Source organism: Lentinus tigrinus (genome assembly GCF_003813185.1).
Source record: "Lentinus tigrinus ALCF2SS1-7 unplaced genomic scaffold L226scaffold_3, whole genome shotgun sequence".
Lineage (NCBI taxonomy): Eukaryota > Fungi > Basidiomycota > Agaricomycetes > Polyporales > Polyporaceae > Lentinus > Lentinus tigrinus.
The window spans coordinates 1,460,662-1,479,819 of NW_027137912.1; the positions used below are offsets into that span (position 1 = coordinate 1,460,662).

At 56.1% G+C, this 19,158-nt stretch overlaps 7 protein-coding genes across 7 annotated transcripts; 2 read left to right on the forward strand and 5 right to left on the reverse strand.

Annotated features, from left to right (window-relative positions):
- Nucleotides 1–77: 77 nt before the first annotated feature.
- On the reverse strand, nt 78–2,585 carry L226DRAFT_530440 (DEAD-domain-containing protein). The gene is made up of 8 exons (XM_067679861.1): nt 2,503–2,585; nt 2,238–2,453; nt 1,864–2,178; nt 1,572–1,814; nt 1,369–1,513; nt 846–1,316; nt 611–790; nt 78–549 (listed from the first exon to the last, which is right to left on the reverse strand). The coding sequence occupies exons 1-8, from the start codon at nt 2,565–2,567 to the stop codon at nt 157–159; spliced, it is 2,028 nt and encodes a 675-aa protein (XP_067540842.1). The 5' UTR covers nt 2,568–2,585; the 3' UTR covers nt 78–156.
- Nucleotides 2,586–2,843: 258 nt separating this feature from the next.
- On the forward strand, nt 2,844–6,527 carry L226DRAFT_566785 (uncharacterized protein; the record flags this gene model as incomplete). Its single annotated transcript, XM_067683946.1, has 7 exons — nt 2,844–3,094; nt 3,155–3,266; nt 3,318–3,410; nt 3,772–4,043; nt 4,093–4,542; nt 4,596–5,961; nt 6,150–6,527. 7 exons carry the CDS (start codon nt 2,844–2,846, stop codon nt 6,525–6,527), a joined length of 2,922 nt encoding a protein of 973 aa, XP_067540843.1.
- Nucleotides 6,528–7,244: 717 nt separating this feature from the next.
- L226DRAFT_500624 (mitochondrial import receptor subunit tom40) lies at nt 7,245–8,831 on the reverse strand. The gene is made up of 5 exons (XM_067677779.1): nt 8,648–8,831; nt 8,438–8,595; nt 8,278–8,373; nt 7,667–8,188; nt 7,245–7,591 (listed from the first exon to the last, which is right to left on the reverse strand). Exons 1-5 carry the CDS (start codon nt 8,811–8,813, stop codon nt 7,478–7,480), a joined length of 1,056 nt encoding a protein of 351 aa, XP_067540844.1. The 5' UTR covers nt 8,814–8,831; the 3' UTR covers nt 7,245–7,477.
- Nucleotides 8,832–9,626: 795 nt separating this feature from the next.
- Nucleotides 9,627–11,910, forward strand: L226DRAFT_609202 (heat shock protein HSS1). The gene is made up of 4 exons (XM_067686038.1): nt 9,627–9,713; nt 9,774–10,068; nt 10,127–10,538; nt 10,599–11,910. Exons 1-4 carry the CDS (start codon nt 9,673–9,675, stop codon nt 11,792–11,794), a joined length of 1,944 nt encoding a protein of 647 aa, XP_067540845.1. The 5' UTR covers nt 9,627–9,672; the 3' UTR covers nt 11,795–11,910.
- Nucleotides 11,911–12,186: 276 nt separating this feature from the next.
- L226DRAFT_566788 (uncharacterized protein) lies at nt 12,187–15,255 on the reverse strand (the record flags this gene model as incomplete). The annotated part of the gene is made up of 21 exons (XM_067683947.1): nt 12,187–12,308; nt 12,364–12,599; nt 12,661–12,679; nt 12,742–12,865; nt 12,925–12,932; nt 12,995–13,035; nt 13,093–13,150; nt 13,206–13,265; nt 13,380–13,395; nt 13,460–13,507; nt 13,562–13,774; nt 13,824–13,842; nt 13,890–14,021; nt 14,074–14,096; nt 14,155–14,225; nt 14,278–14,349; nt 14,407–14,704; nt 14,764–14,771; nt 14,842–14,884; nt 14,945–15,082; nt 15,148–15,255. The coding sequence occupies 21 exons, from the start codon at nt 15,253–15,255 to the stop codon at nt 12,187–12,189; spliced, it is 1,857 nt and encodes a 618-aa protein (XP_067540846.1).
- Nucleotides 15,256–15,922: 667 nt separating this feature from the next.
- L226DRAFT_478909 (class II aldolase/adducin domain-containing protein) lies at nt 15,923–17,258 on the reverse strand. Its single transcript, XM_067676816.1, has 7 exons — nt 17,040–17,258; nt 16,932–16,978; nt 16,824–16,862; nt 16,513–16,761; nt 16,372–16,458; nt 16,297–16,311; nt 15,923–16,228 (listed from the first exon to the last, which is right to left on the reverse strand). Exons 1-7 carry the CDS (start codon nt 17,203–17,205, stop codon nt 15,962–15,964), a joined length of 870 nt encoding a protein of 289 aa, XP_067540847.1. The 5' UTR covers nt 17,206–17,258; the 3' UTR covers nt 15,923–15,961.
- A 279-nt stretch (nt 17,259–17,537) lies between these two features.
- Nucleotides 17,538–19,138, reverse strand: L226DRAFT_550337 (uncharacterized protein). The gene is made up of 9 exons (XM_067682743.1): nt 18,800–19,138; nt 18,659–18,734; nt 18,561–18,600; nt 18,475–18,512; nt 18,403–18,421; nt 18,307–18,346; nt 17,983–18,251; nt 17,758–17,922; nt 17,538–17,705 (listed from the first exon to the last, which is right to left on the reverse strand). The coding sequence occupies exons 1-9, from the start codon at nt 19,054–19,056 to the stop codon at nt 17,650–17,652; spliced, it is 960 nt and encodes a 319-aa protein (XP_067540848.1). The 5' UTR covers nt 19,057–19,138; the 3' UTR covers nt 17,538–17,649.
- Between the last annotated feature and the right edge of the window lie 20 nt (nt 19,139–19,158).

The window sequence follows — 19,158 nt, forward strand, 5'->3', positions numbered from 1 at the left end:
ACAGGCCCAACCCAGCTGGGAGCGCTAGACGGTCTAGTTTCGGGGAGGGATTTGCATGCATTGGTCGATCCGGAACAAGTGCCGCAGATGACACGCCCACGACCCATCGCGAGCAAAGAGATGGTTACGATAGGCAATGCTCCTCATATATTCCCGCTATAAATCTGCAAACTCTGCGTCGAACTCGCCCTGGCTCACTTGGCCCTTTTTCACTCGCTTCGCCATCCTCTCCTCCCTCGCCAATGCTTCCCAGTCGTCCTCCTCGTCATCCCCACTCTCCCCCGCGCCTTCTCGCCCCCGCTTCGTGCCAACCTCTGCATCGGTGGCAGTCTGCGTCTTTTGCCATTTCTTCTTGCGGTCCTTCTTCTCGCGCCGCTTTTCACGACCTTCCCTCTTCTTCATTTTGTCACTCCATGCCGTGTTCGTCTTCTGCTTCTCTGCTCTCTCCTCTTTACGTCTCCTGATCTCCTCGGCGTCGAGCGTCGGCTTGGAAGCCTCTGCGAGTCGCTTGGCCTCCTGTGCCTTGTCTGTGTAGGCATACGAATTCCACTGGATCGCAGGGTAATGGGGTAAGCGGACAGACATATGCGAACTGATCCCCCATACTCACATCGACGTCGGCATCCGCCCAACCCTCCTTCGACAAGTCCTTCAGCTCTGGCATTCGAGGTAATCGGAGCAGTCCGAAGCTCTTCGCTAGACCGACATAGTCCAGGTCTTTCACTCGAAATATATATGACGCTTCATGCTTAGAGTACGCACGGACGAAGGACACAAACGCCTTCGCCGCCTGTGAAGACAGTCAGCATTGATGGCACTGAGAGGAATGAGTCATGTCTTCTGACCTTGTCATTCAATGCCCGGTCGGTCAAAACTTTGTTTCTGATGGTTGTGAGCACATGAGACACGCCAGGGTCCTCAGCGTCCATGTCATTCGCCGATACAGCGATGCCATCCCGGGAAAATCGACGCCGCTCTTTCATGGGTATTTTGCGGACCGACATGAATTCGACGTAATCCACCTCGCGCCCGACGAGAAGCACCCAGGCTCTCCCGCTGCGCCCTGCACGCGCTGTACGTCCGCAGCGATGTGAGAATGACTTGGTGTCAGTAGGTGGGTCGAACTGTATGACGACGTCAACGTCAGGAAGGTCGAGACCACGCGCTGCAACATCAGTCGCTAGAAGGATGGATGGTGATGATGGGAGTGCCGCGGAGTTCGTGAAGTTAGCAAGGGTCTTGGTGCGGGTGCTGGGCGGAAGATGTCCGTGCAAAGAGAACAAGCTGGTATGGGACGGCAGAAGGGGGGCAAGGACCTGTGAACATAGGTCAATTGACGCAGAATCATGACCTTACGACCCCACTTACGCGATAGAAGTAGTCTACACATGCGCAGGTCGCAAAGTAGACGATAAAGCGGGAGGATTGCTGAGTTTCTACCTCATGTCGTACGATGCGTGTCAGTTGCAGCATCTTCTCAGAGGCAGAACATGCCATGTAGTAGTTTTGCAGGCTGTCAGATGTGGTCAACACTAACTTCGTGTGAGACAGATTCCTGCGGAGATGCGTACTTGGCAGGTATTCGCCTTTCTTCTACGAGCTCCTTCGTGCCTTCAGCAGCGGCACCCTTGCCCTTCGTCTTCTTCGACTGAACCTTGACGACTATACGGGCTGGATTTCGTAGGCCGACGCGCACAAGCTCTGACAGGGCATCAGCATCTGTCATTGTCGCGCTGAACAGTCCTGTCCGGCGTTGTTTCGGCAGATGGGTCAGTATGCGAGTCAATGTCGCATGGAACCCAAGATCAAGAAGCCTGGAGCAGAGGTAAGCTCCACAGAGTGGTACACGCATACCGCACGTACCGATCTGCCTCATCCAAAACAAGAATCTCTAGTTCCCTCACGCTCACGACGTTCTTCCCCTTCCCGAGCAGGAATTCTTCCACGCGGCCTGGTGTGCCAATGACGATGTCTGCTCCAGTTGAAAGGAATCGCGAAACATCCTCCGCAGGCGGAGAGTCAGATGATATGATAAGAAGCGGAGGGGGATATTCGGGAGCAGAGTCAAGTTGGACGTCTGAACCAGTAGCTTCATCGGGAGAGGGAGATGACCGGCGCGAAGAAGGCTGTGAAGACAAGAACAGCGAGAATATCGAGTGTATTTGAGTGGCAAGTTCCCTGCAGCGAGAATTCGCGTCGGTAATGCACCCAGGATCGTTTCACGGAGAGGAACACACCTCGTCGGACTGATCACAAGTGCACCGATCTCATTTTTCGCCAACTTCCGCTCTCGTCGTATCAGCTTCTCCAAGATGGGAATAACGAAGGCAAGGGTCTTCCCGGACCCTGTGACGGCCTCGACCACGACGTCCTTATGGCGCATGAAGAGGGGAATGGTGGATGCCTGGACAGGCGTCATTTGAGTGTGCCCCATGGACTGGATAACGTCTAGACTGAGTAGAAGTCAACTCGGTTCGACAAGAGAAACAGAGAGATACACACATCCATGGCGTGAGGGTAACGGGAAGAGCGTCCCACTTCCCGGCAAAGGCGGTCGAGGCAGCCATGGCAGACGGGCAGGTCGAAGTCGGAGGCAAGACTCGGGCGCTTGCAAACTTGACGCGGGCTGTCACGGGGCGGGGAACGCGTGACAGTGACGGTTGAAACGATGTGTGTCGAGAGGTAGCGCTCTTGTCCGTTCTCCAGGGACCGCGTCCTGCACAGGCTCTGGCCATCCGAGTCCACCCAGCCCAGTCCTCGCTCTCCCAGCGACCGTCTCCTCGCTGCCCGCCGTTCCACCTACCGAGCTCTGGGCTGTCTCTGCTTCCTAGGTCGCTTGCTGGATGTCTGTTTCTGATGGCGAACATTCCCTACGCAAGACCCCCTCGACGTTGAGGAATGCCGCATTATCCCCCCTTCCTTCCCTCTCGCTCACTCGCGACCATATCACCGAGGCTCTTGCGAAGTCTCCGGATGGAGGCGCTACTCTTGACCTGGCGTACAAGGGCCTCACTGATGTCGGAGAGTCAGGAGCAGAAGAGCTCGCCACGGTCGGTCAGGACGATGAGTCAATAACGGAAAGTCCTGTCATTCGGTGCGTATCCTAGCTTATAGTTTCGTGCGCGCTTCCAAACGTCCCGCGACTTGGGTACAGGATTGCCCTCGCACATAACCGGCTCACTACCCTGCCTATGGCGTTTTCCCTCTTGTCGCGACTGCGCTACCTGGTCCTGAAGAACAACAGCTTTACTGTGTTCCCGGACGTCGTATGTCGGCTTATTATTCTGCAAGCGTCATCGACTAAACGTCGCATCTAGCTTACTGTCATGCCTTCGCTGGAAATCCTGGACATCAGCCGTAACAAGATCAAGCGCCTTCCGTCCGAGCCTGGTTCGTTGGTTAACTTACGGGTACGCATTGTTTCCTTCCCCGTCCTATTGTTTCTACCTCCATTCTTCGGCATTGGTCTATCCCATGACGTGACATGACTTCAATTACGCGTGAAAAACCAGAAGCGGCCGCTCGTCAGAACAACAATTGCGGGAGCGGCTAGCCCAGCTCAGTGTTGTAGTGAATGCAAGAGCGTCAACTTGCAGGATGTGACATGCTGTCGGATGTCTAGCTTTGTGTGGCGAGGGATTTACGCCCTTGTCTTTGGTCGCGACAGCGACGCGCGCTATGCTATACACGGACATTACCAAGCTCTTTGTCAATTCTTACTGGGGCTCCATCCGTTCACACTCATGCTAACTGATGTAACTCTAACTCTAGGTATTTTCTCTCGCACGGAACAAACTGCACCGTCTACCAGCTTACCTAGCGCAGTTCCGCCAGTTGACAGTGTTGAAGGTGGACCAGAACCCTTTGGAGTGGCCCCCGGCGTCCGTCCTGGCACCTGGGAAAGACACCAGCGATCCTCAACAACTAGCGGAATGGGTCCGGCATGTACAGACATGGCTAGAAGAGAATGCGGGCGCGTCGGGCGAGCGCAAGCAAAGCGACGATTCCATGTCAAGTGAACCGGGTAACGACTCCTCAATTTTGTGAGTAACGCACTTCTATCCGCGTTTCTCAAGCTCATCGGTGCTTCAGCTTGGACGCGCCTAGGGGGGATAGGACACCGTCCGTAGCTGACTCTGCGTATCATTCACGCTCGTATTCCCTAGAATCCGACACATCCTCCTACTTCCAGCTCGACCCTTCTTCTCCTGGACCTTCCCGGAAGTTCACGGAAGACGGGACCCGCCTTCATCTTGATCCATTCTTCTCCCACCTCACCGCTCCCAAGAGCACGACCCCATCTCCTCGCTCGCCCGAGGGGATCACTTCACCTATTGACGATCACCCTCCAACGAACGGGATTCATGCCGGTCATGCTCGTTTCGCCTCCCATACCCATGTAAATGGTAATGGCCTCCACAAGGTGCCACTGAGGTACAGCCCTTCTGCGAAGAAGAGCGCGCCCGATCTCAGGCCCGCACGGCTACATCTCCCCAACGGCACACAACGCTCGGCCACCCATGCCGCTGACCACTTTCCTAGGTTTGTGACCCGTGAACGTGTGATGGGTGTTCGTTGTGCTCACTTACTGTCAGCTTCGCACATCATCCACATAATTCAATCACAGACGAGCCTGTGTACGCGTCACCAATATCTATCGATCGGCCAGTGCCCTCGATGGATACTGAACGCAACTCATACTTCCGTCGTCTATCCACCCTGTCGGCCGCTACCATCTCCAAGGCGATCCCGGAGTCCCTCCTCGCTGTCGTTGACGCTGTGCGGGGAATCCTCTTCGCGCTGTCCCAGATCTACCAGACCCTGCAGCACTACACGGTTTATGCCATCGACGAGCGCTTGTCAGCGGTTCTGCAGAAGGTCCTTGGGCCTGCAAGTTCGTACATGTCGCAACTCATTCACTCCTTGGATCGATTCGACGCCGTAAGCAGACGAGCCCTTCCCAGTCCGTCAATATGTCGCGCCGTAGTGGAAAATTGTCGGGACAATGTGACGGTCTTCGGCAAGGCGGTTGGAATGCTGTCGCTCCAGCTCAAGGTCCTGGCAAAGCATGATGACGTGCGCTATACACGACAGATGCTGTTAGTCCTGTATGGTGCAATGTCGGAAATCGCGGCGTCTTGGCAGTCGATGGCGACGCACATTGATGCCGTACGTCCGTACCTGTGGGAGACAAGGCCACCCCCTGTGTCCAAATCGTATGGCTCGAAGACACCGACGCTCCGCTCGTCGAGTACGATGATGACAGACAAGCCTCGAACGCCGGCGTCCGCACCTCCTATGTCGTCCTCGCCGTTCATCTCTGCGCAGCAACCAGAGACGCCGCAACGGTCGCACCTACGGACGAACACTGCACAGCGCTCGGTGGATCTGGGCAAGAGCCATGTGAGCCGGCGACATGCTGGCTCGTTTAGCTCGAAAGACGTCGAGATTGGGAAGATGCTTCCGTCTCACGTCGACCCGCTCCCCTCACTTCCACACAACCTGAATCTGAATGGGGCGCCACACTCGACGCCGACACCGGCGATGCGGACAATGCGGCGGCTCGTGCTCCCACTAGGGCAGCAATCGCACGAGCTGCAGATGGGAGGCCACTCACGAAGTCACTCGCGGCAGGGGTCGCAGAGCTCGTTACTCGGCGCGTCAAGTTCATCTCCATCGCTTGGCGGGCTGTCCGGTTCTGGGACATCGACTCTTGTAGATAAGGAGGTTATCGGTGCGATGCGGTCTGCGGTAGAGGCCGCACCTGAGATATGGGAGCTGATGGACGAGATGCTCGACGCGGAGGGTGCGGATGAGAAGGACGAGTTCCGGGAGATGCTTGGCCGGGCAAAGGACGTGACGGAGCGGCTAAGAGGAAGCATCGCAGCCGTGCAGGAGGGAGCACACTCGCAAGCTGTGGACGGGAAAGCGCTCCGCGACGATGCGCATATATTTGTGAAGGTGAGTTTGTGCGTTACACTATGCGCCGCCTCGTGCACTACACCTGTCTGCCCTCGGCACTCCTACACACCGGGGGGTGTCTCCCGAATTAGCGGTCATCATCTTCCGCCATGTCTATGCTATGTTAGGCTTGGTTTTCTCTGATATAGGACGCTGACTCCACTTCACCCCTCTTTTGCCCCTGCCAGACTGTCATTCAGCTGTCGAACGCGCTCAAGACACGAGGGGCAGCGGGCGGCGGCGGCTTGACCCCCGCGGCATCGATCGCCGCCGGCCAGGCCCCAGCCGCTAACCCGAATCCGCTCTCGTCGACGCTCCGGACAAAGATGGTCAAGCTCACGAATGCGACACAGGAGTTCGTCATGCTCCTCCACGTCTCGTCCTTCTCCTCCGCGCCGACGCCCAGCCTGCGCTCGTACTCCCCGATGGTCGGTCTCGCCGCACAGCCGTCGCCGCTGCCTACACCATCGCCCATGTTCACGCCCGGGCTCGAGGACGGGCGACTGGCGTCCAACTTGTCGCGCAATCGGAGCGCCAATCCGTCTTGGGGCTCGAAGCTGCTATAGCACACAGGGGCTTTTATCGCCGCTGGGTGATGCTGCCTGCTCTGCGCCGCTTTGGGCTCTCGGGGCGACGTACGTGGAGGAAGCCGCGAACAGTCAGCTCTGTGCGGATCTACCGCCATCAACATTACGATGCGGCCGTAGCTGTCTGGAGAGAGTGGAGTGAAGGCCACAGAGTGGGAGGGTGTGGGTATAGCGGTTGCACTGGAGACGCTTTCGACGGCACGTATTCTCGACGATGTTCGGATTCTGAACACTTTTCGGTCGCTCGGTCGACATAACTTATCCCCACTAATCATTCGCCGTTGCATTTCTGACCCCATTCATCCATCCATTCATATCCCACCACGTTGCAATCTATATCCCTGCCGTGTTGTGTACGTACGCTCATGCCCTAATGTCTTCATACTCTCGCACGCCGTTGTCTCTGTCTCTTGTGTCGTGTTGTCGATCGCAAATGCGCTGGTGAAGGCGGACGTTGTTATCCGACTCCGTAGTTAACCACCGACTGGCATACATAGCAAGCGGCGTGCAGCACTGGATGTCCCAGCACCATCTCCCACATGTGCTGTAGGCAGACCGTGTGCCTCACGTCGCAGAGAAAATTGCAGACGTACAACATACTCTGACGCGACATTGAATGAACGAATGCGCCCAACAGGGTTTAATCTCATAATCACCTTCTGTCAAACAGAATTCAGAGCTGGCATAGCCCAGAATCATCGCTGAGTGAACTCGACATCTCTGACCATGATTGAGAAGGCAACGACATGATACGGGCACAGCGGTGCCCGAAGACATATCCCGGACTCGTGGCACACCCTGAACAAGGTATCGTGTATGCGACGACAATGCAAGGATGCGATTGCAGTATTACCAGAGCGTGAGGAGGGGGTAGGGGGGTGCAAGTATGCACCAAATATTCTACGGAAATAGTAAAGTACTTGTCCATCTCAAGGCTGCGGCATAGGCATGGGGAGGTGTCCAGGCGGCGGGATCAGGCCCATCTCCTCCGGCGTCATGCTGCTGCTCTCGATCATCACACCCACGCCCACCTTCGCCGCGTTCTGCAGAGACAAACACGGTCATACGAGGGAGTGAGTGAGGAGGTCTGCGAAGGGAGAGACGAGCGGGCTACGCACCTTCAAGTGGTCGATCTCACCCGAGACCACGAACGAGAACGTCGGGGCGAATTTCTGCTCGAGGAACGCAGCCACCTTGCCCGTCGAATCGAGCTGCGCGCGGAAGGACGCCGTGTGAAGCTCGTACCGCGCTGCCAGCGTCGCGAGGGCGTCTCTCCTCCCGGGAGCAGCGACGACCTGGAGGTCGGCCGCGACATCAACCTTGTCGCTCAGCTTCTGCCAGTACGTCGCCTGGAGGATGCCGGCACCCTGAAGCTGCGCGGTCGCGATCCAGCTCTTGTCCGTGCTCGTGTACTTTGCAAGGTACGCGGCGGCGATGTCGGCCATGTCCGGCGTTTGACGCTGGAGGATGCCCTCGATGCCGAGCGCGACGTTTTTCGTGATAGACTGGAGGTAAGAGCCCATGTAGATGCCCGTGAGGTCCGCGGGGGAGGGGTTGATTGCCTTGGCGTTCAGAGTGTAGTCCGTGCCACTGTAGTCGTGCTCCACCTGGAGGACACTCTGCCCTGGTGTGCCAGACAACTGCGGACGTGGCGATCAGTACGCGAGTCATACGTGGCGGCGTCGGGGCGACAAGACGCGTTGGAGGGGTGCAGAAACATGAGATTCACCTGCGCCTGCAACTTGGTGACGTTGTTGGGAGTCCAACCCTGGTTGAATCGTGCTGACAGGCTGCCTTCGTGGTCAATGCTACCGTGCATGAAGAGCTGCAACGTGCGAAGGATATGAGCTTCTCTCAAGAACAACAAGGGCCTTGGAAGATGAGCTGACATTCTCGTTTGCAAACATCGCGCCAAAGCTATATGTTGGCGGGAGTGTTTGTGACCCCAGGTTGAAAGAGTGCGTCACTGAGAACATAGGGTTCACGGAGAGGCCCTTGGAGAGCTCGGCCCTCGCGCCATCGAACAAATAGTTGTTCAAGAGCGTGTCTATGGCCTGGGATGAGATGTGCCACCTGACACGTCGAGGAATAGGACGTACTCTTGGCCTCCTTGGTGAGGTTTTCAGAAGTGCCCGGGTTGGGGAGGTCGAGGGACGTCCTCCATGCTGAGAAGCGGTTGTAGAAGCTGAATGGCCAGCGTGAGGGACCGGGCGTAGGGGGCGGAGGCGCGGGGGGGTCGACGGTGACGGGGATGGACGAAGACATGACGACTGAGGACGATGGGCCGCGGGCGCGCTCAAGTCCCAAAAAATCGGCCTCTTGCGCCGCGCACCCTCCCCCTTTGGCAACTCCCACGTGTCCTGGCCGCGTCTTCCCGGAGCGCGCGCCCGTCGTGTCGCGAGAGCTGCCGCCGCACTCGAGGGTGGTGGTACAGAGTCTGAGTATACGACTTACATGGCTGCACGTCAATGACAGACCCTCTGAATCCAATTCACAAGACTTGGCTCATCCTGAGCACATCGCTTTCTAGGCCGCGACGATCTATCCACAGCACAGTGACAGAGCCACACTCGTGTATTGCTTCATGATTGTATCGATGGCTCGTCGCCGGTGCACCTACCAAACAGGTAGAGCACTTGCTGGTGGCCTTCTCGTGCACATCCAAGAAGTAGAGATGATCACCGCGACGATTCAACGGGCGCCTAAGTGGCCGACGTGATAGATGCGCGTCGACTCGCGTCAACCTGAACAGAGCAGCGCCGCCTGGAACGTTCGTGGATAGACACGCGTCGAGGAGCGCATTCTGGGAGAAAGGCGGATATTCTGCGACTGTGGCCGTATGTTCTCGTCAACACGCGCAACCCCGATCCGGCGAGCGCTAGCACGAGCTGGGCGTGACACACGTGACTTTGTCGGTGACGTGACGGGTTGGAATGCTCTGGAAAGGGCAAGAAAGAACGCGGAACGTCTCCGAACTCAGTCGAACGTCCCTCTGTCCAGCCCGTATATAAGCCATGCCTCCCAGTTTGGCCCCCACAACGAATTCTTCTTTCACGATCTCTTGTACGCTCTTATCCCTCCACTTCTCTAATCTCTTTTCTCTCTCGCTCTCGATAACGCCAAAATGACCAAGGCAGTCGGTATCGATCTTGGTACTACCTACTCGTGAGTATTTCCTTGCTTTACCATGCGCGCCAGAACTTTGTACTGACTCTGGGTCTTCAGTTGCGTCGGTGTCTGGCAAAATGATCGTGTCGAGATCATCGCCAACGACCAGGGCAACCGCACGACGCCTTCCTACGTCGCCTTCACCGACTCGGAGCGTCTCATCGGTGATGCCGCCAAGAACCAGGTCGCGATGAACCCCCACAACACTGTCTTCGATGCCAAGCGTCTCATTGGCCGCAAGTTCTCCGACCCTGAGGTGCAGTCCGACATCAAGCACTTCCCCTTCACCGTCTTCGACAAGGGTGGCAAGCCCTACATCCGGGTTTCCTACCGTGGTGAGGACAAGGAGTTCGTAAGTAACTTTTTCCAACTAGTGCACAAACTTTCGTGTTAACGATATTGTTTTCCAGTCGCCCGAGGAGATCTCCTCCATGGTTCTCCACAAGATGAAGGAGGTTGCTGAGTCTTACCTCGGCGGCACTGTCACCAGCGCCGTCATCACCGTCCCCGCATACTTCAACGACTCGCAACGTCAGGCAACGAAGGATGCGGGTGCCATCTCTGGTCTCAACGTCCTCCGTATCATCAACGAGCCCACCGCGGCTGCCATTGCCTACGGTCTCGATAAGAAGACCCAGGGCGAGCGCAACGTCCTCATCTTCGATCTCGGCGGAGGAACTTTCGATGTCTCCCTCCTGACCATTGAGGAGGGTATCTTCGAGGTCAAGGCCACCGCTGGTGACACCCACTTGGGTGGTGAGGACTTCGACAACCGTCTCGTCATGCACTTCACTCAGGAGTTCAAGCGGAAGCACAAGAAGGGTAAGTTTTTGCGCTGTGACTTCAACCTGTGAATTCATAACTGACGTCATCACCATCTAGATCTCTCTGGCAACCCTCGTGCTCTCCGTCGTCTCCGTACCGCTTGCGAGCGTGCGAAGCGTACTCTTTCGTCGGCTGCCCAGACCACCATCGAGATCGACTCCCTCTTCGAGGGTATCGATTTCTACACCTCCCTTACCCGTGCTCGTTTCGAGGAGCTCTGCCAGGACCTCTTCCGCAGCACCCTCGAGCCCGTCGAGAAGGTCCTCCGCGATTCGAAGATCGACAAGTCCCAGGTCCACGAGATCGTCCTTGTCGGTGGCTCCACTCGTATTCCCCGTATCGTCAAGCTCGTCTCCGACTTCTTCAACGGCAAGGAGCCCAACAAGTCGATCAACCCCGACGAGGCCGTCGCGTACGGTGCCGCTGTCCAGGCTGCCATTCTCACCGGTGACACCTCTGAGAAGACCCAGGACCTGCTTCTCCTCGATGTCGCTCCTCTCTCCCTCGGTATCGAGACTGCTGGTGGTGTCATGACGCCGCTCATCAAGCGGAACACGACCGTCCCGACGAAGAAGGCCGAGGTCTTCTCGACGTACTCCGACAACCAGCCCGGTGTGCTCATCCAGGTCTACGAGGGTGAGCGTGCGCGGACGAAGGACAACAACCTTCTCGGCAAGTTCGAGCTTTCGGGCATCCCGCCAGCACCCCGTGGTGTTCCTCAGATCGAGGTCACCTTCGACATGGACGCGAACGGTATCCTGAACGTCTCTGCCTCCGACAAGACGACCGGCAAGTCGAACCGCATCACCATCACCAACGACAAGGGCCGTCTGTCGAAGGAGGAGATCGAGCGCATGGTTTCCGAGGCCGAGAAGTACAAGGCGGAGGATGCCGAGGCCACCGCCCGTATCGCTGCCAAGAACGGCCTCGAGTCGTACTCGTACAACCTCCGGAACTCGCTCTCGGACGAGAAGCTCGCGGGCAAGTTCGATCCTGCAGACAAGAAGAAGCTCGAGGACGCCGTCAACGAGGCGATCTCGTGGCTCGACTCGTCGCAGGAGGCATCGAAGGAGGAGTACGAGGAGCACCAGAAGGAGCTCGAGGCGATCGCCAACCCCATCATGCAGAAGCTCTACGCATCTGCGGGTGGTGCGCCTGGTGGCTTCCCCGGCGGCGCTGCACCAGGCGGCTTCCCCGGTGGTGCGCCCGCAGGCGGCGCAGAGGAGGGTCCCTCGGTCGAGGAGGTCGATTAAGCGACTCGTCTCTCTGTGTTCGTGTTGGTTTGGTGCTTTACGATCACGACATGTTCTGCGGACTACGAAGCAAAATTATTGGCATGTACATTAGTCACATCTCTTAGAATCTGCACATAGTTTCTTTTTTCTCTCCCAACCAACTTTGTGTGCGAGCGTGTGCGACCAATTGAAGCAACAAATTTGTCTTAACTTCCTTGTCACTGGAGGTGAGGCCAACAATAGGACTTCGGTCATGTACGTGAGGTCATCTTGTGACGATTGGGCGAACTTCATGCAATAGTGTCCTGGACAGTCCACTACGAGAACTAGCGAACTGATCAATGTTCTCGATTCACAGCGCTACGAAAATTGAGCGCCACTTGTCCTTCTATTCACGCCTTCCCTCCCATTCATCCTTGGTTCTTAAGCACGCCAGCAAGTACGCTACCTCCGGCGACAGGACGAGAGAGTTTGTTCGCGCCCGCCTTCACGATGAACGTCGCGCTGGCGAATCCGTCCAGGTTCGCATTGCCTGCGTCCTAGTCGTCAGCGAAGCTGAGTCGGTGAGAAGAAGGATTAGGACGTACTGATGTTGCGCATGGCGAAGTACGTAGCGTTCGCGTGGGTCGTGTTGAGCGTGAGCGTGAAGAAGCCACGGTACGACCCCTCGCTCCACTGTAAGTCAGTGTTCACGCCGACGAGGACTTGGGACTGCTTGTCCGCGTTGGCGGGGGAGACGCCGCTGCCAAAGGGCGAGCTAGAGGTGACTGCCGTGCCCGCGAACTCGACGCCGATGGCTCCGTTGCCGGTGACCGGGTCATAGCTAACCAGGAGCGCGTACTCAGACACATTAGTGATAATGACAGAGAGCACTGAAGACGTACGTCGTAGTGTCATTCGGGTCTGTTATGGGGACACTTCAGCCAGCCACACTTGGAGAAGGCAGACGATGGATTGGTACTCACGAGCCAAGTCGCTGACCCAGTTCGCATGCGAGTCGCCAGAGAGGATGAGCGTGTTGCTGATCTTGTTGTCGTAGAGGTGGTCGAGGATTCGGTTGCGGTTGGCGCGATACCCGTCCCAGGCGTCCTGACGTCGACGCTCGTTAATCCATCGAAGCTGGGCACCGTCTAGTACGTGGCACTTACAACATCGACTAATGTATCCGGCGACAATTAGTGGATGTCTCAATAGGCCATCGTCATGTGAAGCACTCACAAGCGTCACTCTCGTTCAGCTGCGTGAAGACGATCTGCTGGCTAGAGGGACTCGGAGCTTCAGTACAAAACAGGCTGAGAGCAGGAAGATAGACGAACCCGACGACCCGCCAGATCGCTCCGCGCTCCTTCGATTGGTCGAGCGTATTATAGAACCCTAAGGGGCACGGCGGTTCAGACTCGAAACAATAGGCACGAGTGGTGACGCATACAGCTCTCCTGTTCTGGACCCATAAGAGAACGGTTGGTTACGTCGGCGATCGAGTTGATGACTTGGACGCGTTCTCAACGAATCGTCTGTGCGAGAGAGTAGAAAGGACATACAGCCTGGGGAGCGACCACAACGTGAGTGAATATTCGCGCTTGAATGTGGACAGCCGACGTACCGGTGTTATAGTACAGCTATGTAGGGAGACCACTCAACATCAGCGAACATCTTTAGTTGACAATGTGTAGTCAGTCTTACGTCGGTGATATCACGATCATATTGACGAGTGTCCAGCATAGTAAGATCCTGCGCAAGAGCAAGTAAGCATTACGACTTATACACCTCGTGTGACGGACGTACCAAGAGCTTGCCAATCTGGAAATTGCGCCATATACGCAACTTGTCATCTGGATCCACCTGGCGGATTGGCATCCACTCATGGTAGGCCCGCACGGCAGCGAGCTTCCTGTCAGTGAAACATGCGCCAGATGGCGAAAAGCTGCATCCTACGGCCGTGTCGTTGCTGTCGGCGGTACCGGCCTTCCATGCTTGGTCCGCGACTTCATGGTCATCCTACGCAGGGTTATTATCACAAGCCAACCACAGGACGCAAAGAGCTTACCCTGCGAAGAAGAATATCGCTGTCAGTGGGTGGTTCGTCGACTGACTCCAAGTAAAACGAACTCACCAGACCGTGATCCAAGGGGCCTTCTGGTGAGCATCACGCAAGCTCACGTCTGTCCGGTACTGGTTGAGGCGGAGACGATAGTCGGCAATTGTCGCGAGCTCCCGCCCTAACGTTTGACGGCCAATTTTCGCGCTGAAAAGCCCTTGAGCCCAAGCTCCACCAATGCCTGCAGCCTATCGCTCACCCATTCCCAAGGGACTCGTATATCTATTGACAGTTGCGCATCAGCACTTGCACTCGATGACGACTACTGACATATACGTACGTAGTCACCCAGATGCACAAAGATCTCCGCCGAAGTGTTGTGTGCAGCAACGCCGTAGGCATTGAACCAACCTGGACAAAGCCTCAGCTTAACTACAATGTCAGGCCATGCATGACGACTCACCGTCCTGGTAACGCGAGCAACTGAATACTGCGAAGGTCAGAGGCTTGCCTCCGTTGACCTTGGCGGCCGCAGCTACACTCCGGGAGTCAGCTCGTCCGCGAAGTCGTTTCAAAATTGTTCAACACTTACTGTCGGGGCTGGAAATCGTGCGCGTCGTCCCAACAGGGCTGACAGTCTTCGGGTTCGTGCAGTCCGCGAACTGGAACGAGTAGTGCGTGTCGGGCTTCAGGTTCTTCGCCTCGACCTTCAGAGTGAAGTCCACGTCGTAAGTGGTGAAGGCCGATCCGGAGTCGACCGGCTTGCCAGACAGGTTGGCGTTGTTGAAGATTCTGAACGTTACGCAAACCGGGATGCTCTGATCGGGGAGCTGAGACCCGATTGGGACTGCGCGGGTCCACAGAAGTACCGAGGTGTCTAACGGATCCCCCTGGACCGGCGTGTCAGCATACAATCTCTCCAGCGTGTTCTCAGACGTAATGCGCGTACGCTAGCGACTACGAGGTATCCAAGATTGGGCTATCAGTTATTACTCTGACTGAATAGAAAAATGGAACCAAAGCGTACCAGAGTGAGTGAAGTTGATGCCTCCATTGTAGATGAAGGGGCTCTAGATGGTGGAAGGGTTGGTGTGTAGACAGCATCAAAGAGATGTGAAACTTTGTCGTACACTCGAGAAGTCGCCGCCGTAGAAGGTCGGATAGTGCTCATCGGTGAGACCGTCCGAGCTTTGAGTGTCATCGAGTTGCGACTGTCGCTTCACGAACTCGACATGGCGCTTTTGAAGGGAGCGAGTGTCGTGTGACAGCTAATGGGAGGGAAGAGGACGTCAGCTGCAATGACATCATGCGGACAGAATGGATGTAAACTTACATGGATCGCGTTGGTGAACGGCGATGCATACGCTAAGTTGCGATCGAATAGTTCTGTCGCGCCAGCGAGAGCACCGAGCGCGACGCTGACAAGCAGGGTCAAAAGCATGGTGACCACAGCTCCTCGGGAGGCAAGTGGACGCACAGGAGTCACCACAAGGCGATTTTATGAGCATGGCTCTGATGAACGTGGATGACACAGAAGACGTAGAGGCTTCGTAAGGTGATCCGACGGAATCTTTGCTGAAGTCGTCTGGAGGGCGTCAGGGTGCGCACGTTCGTACAGTTGACTAGTGATTGGTGTGAGCTGGATACAACCAACGCTTCAATTTCCTCCCCGGTGTCAGTGGCGGGCCGCAACCGTCGATGCGCATGCTGCATAGCGGAGTGAGAAGTCAAGAACATTGCACGTGGACAGACGAGTACGTACTTCTGTGCAGACGCTCCCACACTGTCGTTGCATCGTTCGTGCGAGACCACAGCGTTCCTGTCCTTACATTCTCGTGACCTAATACGCCAGTTCTCGGAGTTCTTACTGAAGATCAGCGCCACAAACTGAACGTACCGTGGGCACGCGAACCAGCCATGGAGCCATGAGTCCTAGAGGATGCAACGTCCGGTCTGACACTCCGGTTCATCTATCATGCCAAGTTCGCAGTGTACATTGCGCTCGTTATGAGACTAGTATCTGCGTGACCCTAGTTCAGACAAAGACCTAGGAACAAGGAACACGGCGCTCGGAGAAGACGGAACTTACACAAACAGATAGCGTACAACCGACTTCGGTCCGATGTGATACCAACCGTACTAACTCATCATTTACCACTCCCAAACCTGAACGAGGAGCCTTCCTGTGCTTCCAAGAGTTGGAAGTGAGGCCGACCGCTGAACCAACCACCGGCCATGGTCCCAACAACCCCGTAGGTCATCGCAGCTTCCGCTTCAGAAATCTTGATGATCTTCCCACCGGTACCGGCTGCCGCCGCGTCCGCCATGAGTTGAACCTGGCACGACTTCTCCAGCGCGATGAAGAAGTGAACTGTCGCTTCAATGCTGGTGGTGCCGACTAAGATGCCATGGTTCTAGGATCTGTCAGTCAGGGTGTGTCGCGACGAACAAGAGAGATGCGAGTAGCACTGTCTGCACAGACCTGCAAAATGACAGCCTGAAGGTGGAGTGAGTGGGATGCATCAGACAGTAACTGGTACCATAGGATTAGACGCACCTTCTTGGACCCGAGCGCCTTCACAATGTGTGCGCCTTCCTCTTCGTCCAGCACGACACCTCCGTACTGCCTATAGACGCCATGGTCCTACAACGTAGCCTAAGCTCAGTGGTTTCTGACATTGATGGAGTGTCTGCTTACCTTGTAGAACGCACAACTATCCTGGGTGATCATGTCGAGCTCCTTCCCCAGCGTCGAGAACGCCCGACCATAGACCGAGTGGGAGTGCGCCGCGCAATTGACATCCGGACGCGCCTCATGTATAGCAGAGTGGATCATGAATGCGGCTTTGTTGAGCAACTTGTTCGGGCCAGACTCGTTGATCTGCACATTCGCATGATGGTCGACGAGGATGAGGTCGCTCGGTTGGATTAGCGAGAAGTGCTTTCCCTACCATGTACAGGCATGAATGAATCCATTTCTTTCGCCCCTACATATATAAGGTGACTTACAAAAGGGTTCACCCAGAAGCAGTCAGGGCGGACGGGATCCTGGTAACAGTGCGCAAGTTAGTTGACTATTCGGCTGTGAGCGCTTGAGCGCCCACCGGGTCGACCTACCCGGACTGTGATGTGCCCCGCAACGCCCTCGTCGTATCCGAGCTTTCCTGGAGTAGAAAGGTTAAACGCCGGCCAACAGACTTTTCGTGACATGTGGTCTCAACTCACCGAATATTCTGAAAGCCTGGGCAAGGCGAAACTTCAGATACTCCCGCTCCTCTTCTTTCGTCGTGAACGTCGGCGGTCGCGGGAAGGTGCCGACGCCAGCAGACCTTGCGGCCTGAGGGATAGCGGAGCTGTCGTTACGTGAAACGGGGTCGGCGACTGGAGACATGACAAGGTACGGTGTAGTCCGTGGCGGTTGTAGGAGACAAGACAAGTCGCGAGAGCTTGGGGGGCTCCTAGTACGTGGTCAGGGGGTGGGGCCCGGGAATGCTACTAAATACTGCATTCCGTGGGCCCGATATGCCATCCGGCATATCCACGTCCTCTCATACCCGGAACTCTCTCACCTGACAATGATGTGGCCAAAACTGGCTGCGGTTTGAGCCACCTAGGTCATGCTTCCCGACATCTGCGCTAGCCTCGAGCAGATGGTGTCACGACATAGATCCCGAGGTGCCGAACAGCTCGAGAGCTCGTTGTTCGTCGGAGATCTTAAGTTGTGTGAAAAACCAACGGCCAAGTAGAAGTGCCGGTGTCAAATAAACAAGATAACGTACTGTAGGCCAAGAAGAATATACAGTATGGTAAGGAGAAGGCTCGTCGACGAAAGGTGTCAGAAGTAGTCCCGGTACCCATAGAAGCGTTTGCCCCTGGTGGGCCCCTGATAGTCTGCACGATATTGTGAGCGATCCGGGAGGATGATCACATGTTATTGGCTTACAAGAACTCGTGTCCCGGACTGTGCTAACACCTGCTAGACTGCCGAGGTTGAGGTACCCTTCAGAGGAGCGCGCGCCAGCACCCTTAGAGGAACCAGCCGGCGCGCTTTCTGGCCACTTCGCACGGCAGAAAACACAGGTTATCCCGTTCTTTGCGGCATTAGCCCCTGAGGAAGAGGAGAAAAGGTAAGCGGCTGGCCTCTTATATGATATAAGATGGCACTCACATTGCTGGAAGCAGACTTTGTGCAGACCGTTGCCGCAGTCTTCACAGAAGGTCAGCTTGCTCTCAGCTTCCCGGTGCATGTTCTCGTAGCAGATGGGACAGTCATCCTCCTCCCCGGGGAGTCGCTTCCTGGAGCTGGCTTCGGAGCTCGGTGCAACTTTCTTTCCGGTGGCTTGCGCGTACGCATTACGGATGCGTTCGTGAGCAATGGCAGCAGGAGCACGCGGGGCCTTCGTGAAGATGTCCTCGAGCTCCGACGTGATGAGTGCCCTGCATAAGATGCGATTAATCTGAATGCCTCGCAGGACGGGGTGAATATGCTTACTTCTGATACCAGTGACCCGAATTCTGGGAGACCTGTAACACTGGTTGGGACACTCAATATACTAGTATGAACTAACATGTATGGTGTTGAACGAACCTTTCAGGAAGATGAACAGCTATGAGAGCGATAAATACCCGTCTTCGTTTGGCTCGCCATAGATACACTCACAATATGCTTGCAATGGTTGCCCTTCAGTGCATCCGGACCTGTACAACTTCAACACAGGCGCACAAGCAGACAGGACAAGAGCATACAGTTGCAGGAAGGCTTTTTGTCGATAACCACGGTGTACACCTGCGCGAAGCTCAGTAATGCTGCAACAGAGACATGGCTGGCGTGGTTGGCCGCTTACATTGCCAGTCGACCCGAGAACGCTGAACTCTTCCCTCAGCTCATTTCCCTCGCGCTTCCTATCAATCATATAGAACCTACGACCGGAGACGCACAGTTTGAGTTACATCAGGCGCGTCCCAACTTTCCAGGACGAACACACCTCTGAGCCATGACTCTCTCGACGCGCTCAATGATGTTCTTTGGGCACTGCTTCTTGTGGATGGCACCGCGCTTCTCTGGAACTGGCGCATCAGGATCCTTCGCCTTGCGTTGGCGCTTGGCCTTGGGAGGCGAGTCGAGGGCGATGGGATTGACCGAAGAGCCAGCGGTCGCAGTGCCGTAAGTCGTACCCGAGAGGTACGGATAGCCACAAGTTGTGTACGGGTCCTCTGTGGCCTTTCTCTTCCTAGGTGGCATTGCGCAGAGCGAGAGCGTAGCTCGGGGGTGTCTCTGAAGAGAGAGGAAACGCGAGGGGCGGCGAGGTATTATTATATGTAGGTCGTCGCTGAGGGCAAAGCG

What these genes read in the sequence shown, in the direction of transcription:
- L226DRAFT_530440 (XM_067679861.1), bottom strand. Translation starts at nt 2,567, where the DNA reads ATGGCTGCCTCGACCGCCTTTGCCGGGAAGTGGGACGCTCTTCCCGTT. An exon ending in GTGTAGACTACTTCTATCGC is followed by an intron (nt 1,317 to 1,368) that starts GTAAGTGGGGTC and finishes CTATGTTCACAG; the next exon opens with GTCCTTGCCCCCCTTCTGCC. An exon ending in ACCGGGCATTGAATGACAAG is followed by an intron (nt 791 to 845) that starts GTCAGAAGACAT and finishes CTGTCTTCACAG; the next exon opens with GCGGCGAAGGCGTTTGTGTC.
- L226DRAFT_500624 (XM_067677779.1), bottom strand. Translation starts at nt 8,813, where the DNA reads ATGTCTTCGTCCATCCCCGTCACCGTCGACCCCCCCGCGCCTCCGCCC. An exon ending in CCTCACCAAGGAGGCCAAGA is followed by an intron (nt 8,596 to 8,647) that starts GTACGTCCTATT and finishes CCCAGGCCATAG; the next exon opens with ACACGCTCTTGAACAACTAT. An exon ending in CGATGTTTGCAAACGAGAAT is followed by an intron (nt 8,374 to 8,437) that starts GTCAGCTCATCT and finishes CGCACGTTGCAG; the next exon opens with CTCTTCATGCACGGTAGCAT.
- L226DRAFT_609202 (XM_067686038.1), top strand. Translation starts at nt 9,673, where the DNA reads ATGACCAAGGCAGTCGGTATCGATCTTGGTACTACCTACTC. An exon ending in GATCTTGGTACTACCTACTC is followed by an intron (nt 9,714 to 9,773) that starts GTGAGTATTTCC and finishes CTGGGTCTTCAG; the next exon opens with TTGCGTCGGTGTCTGGCAAA. An exon ending in GTGGTGAGGACAAGGAGTTC is followed by an intron (nt 10,069 to 10,126) that starts GTAAGTAACTTT and finishes ATTGTTTTCCAG; the next exon opens with TCGCCCGAGGAGATCTCCTC.
- L226DRAFT_478909 (XM_067676816.1), bottom strand. Translation starts at nt 17,205, where the DNA reads ATGTCTCCAGTCGCCGACCCCGTTTCACGTAACGACAGCTCCGCTATC. An exon ending in CCAGGCTTTCAGAATATTCG is followed by an intron (nt 16,979 to 17,039) that starts GTGAGTTGAGAC and finishes TTTCTACTCCAG; the next exon opens with GAAAGCTCGGATACGACGAG. An exon ending in ATAGTTGTGCGTTCTACAAG is followed by an intron (nt 16,459 to 16,512) that starts GTAAGCAGACAC and finishes GCTACGTTGTAG; the next exon opens with GACCATGGCGTCTATAGGCA.
- L226DRAFT_550337 (XM_067682743.1), bottom strand. Translation starts at nt 19,056, where the DNA reads ATGCCACCTAGGAAGAGAAAGGCCACAGAGGACCCGTACACAACTTGT. An exon ending in GAGAGAGTCATGGCTCAGAG is followed by an intron (nt 18,735 to 18,799) that starts GTGTGTTCGTCC and finishes CTCCGGTCGTAG; the next exon opens with GTTCTATATGATTGATAGGA. An exon ending in TTCTCGGGTCGACTGGCAAT is followed by an intron (nt 18,601 to 18,658) that starts GTAAGCGGCCAA and finishes AGCTTCGCGCAG; the next exon opens with GTGTACACCGTGGTTATCGA.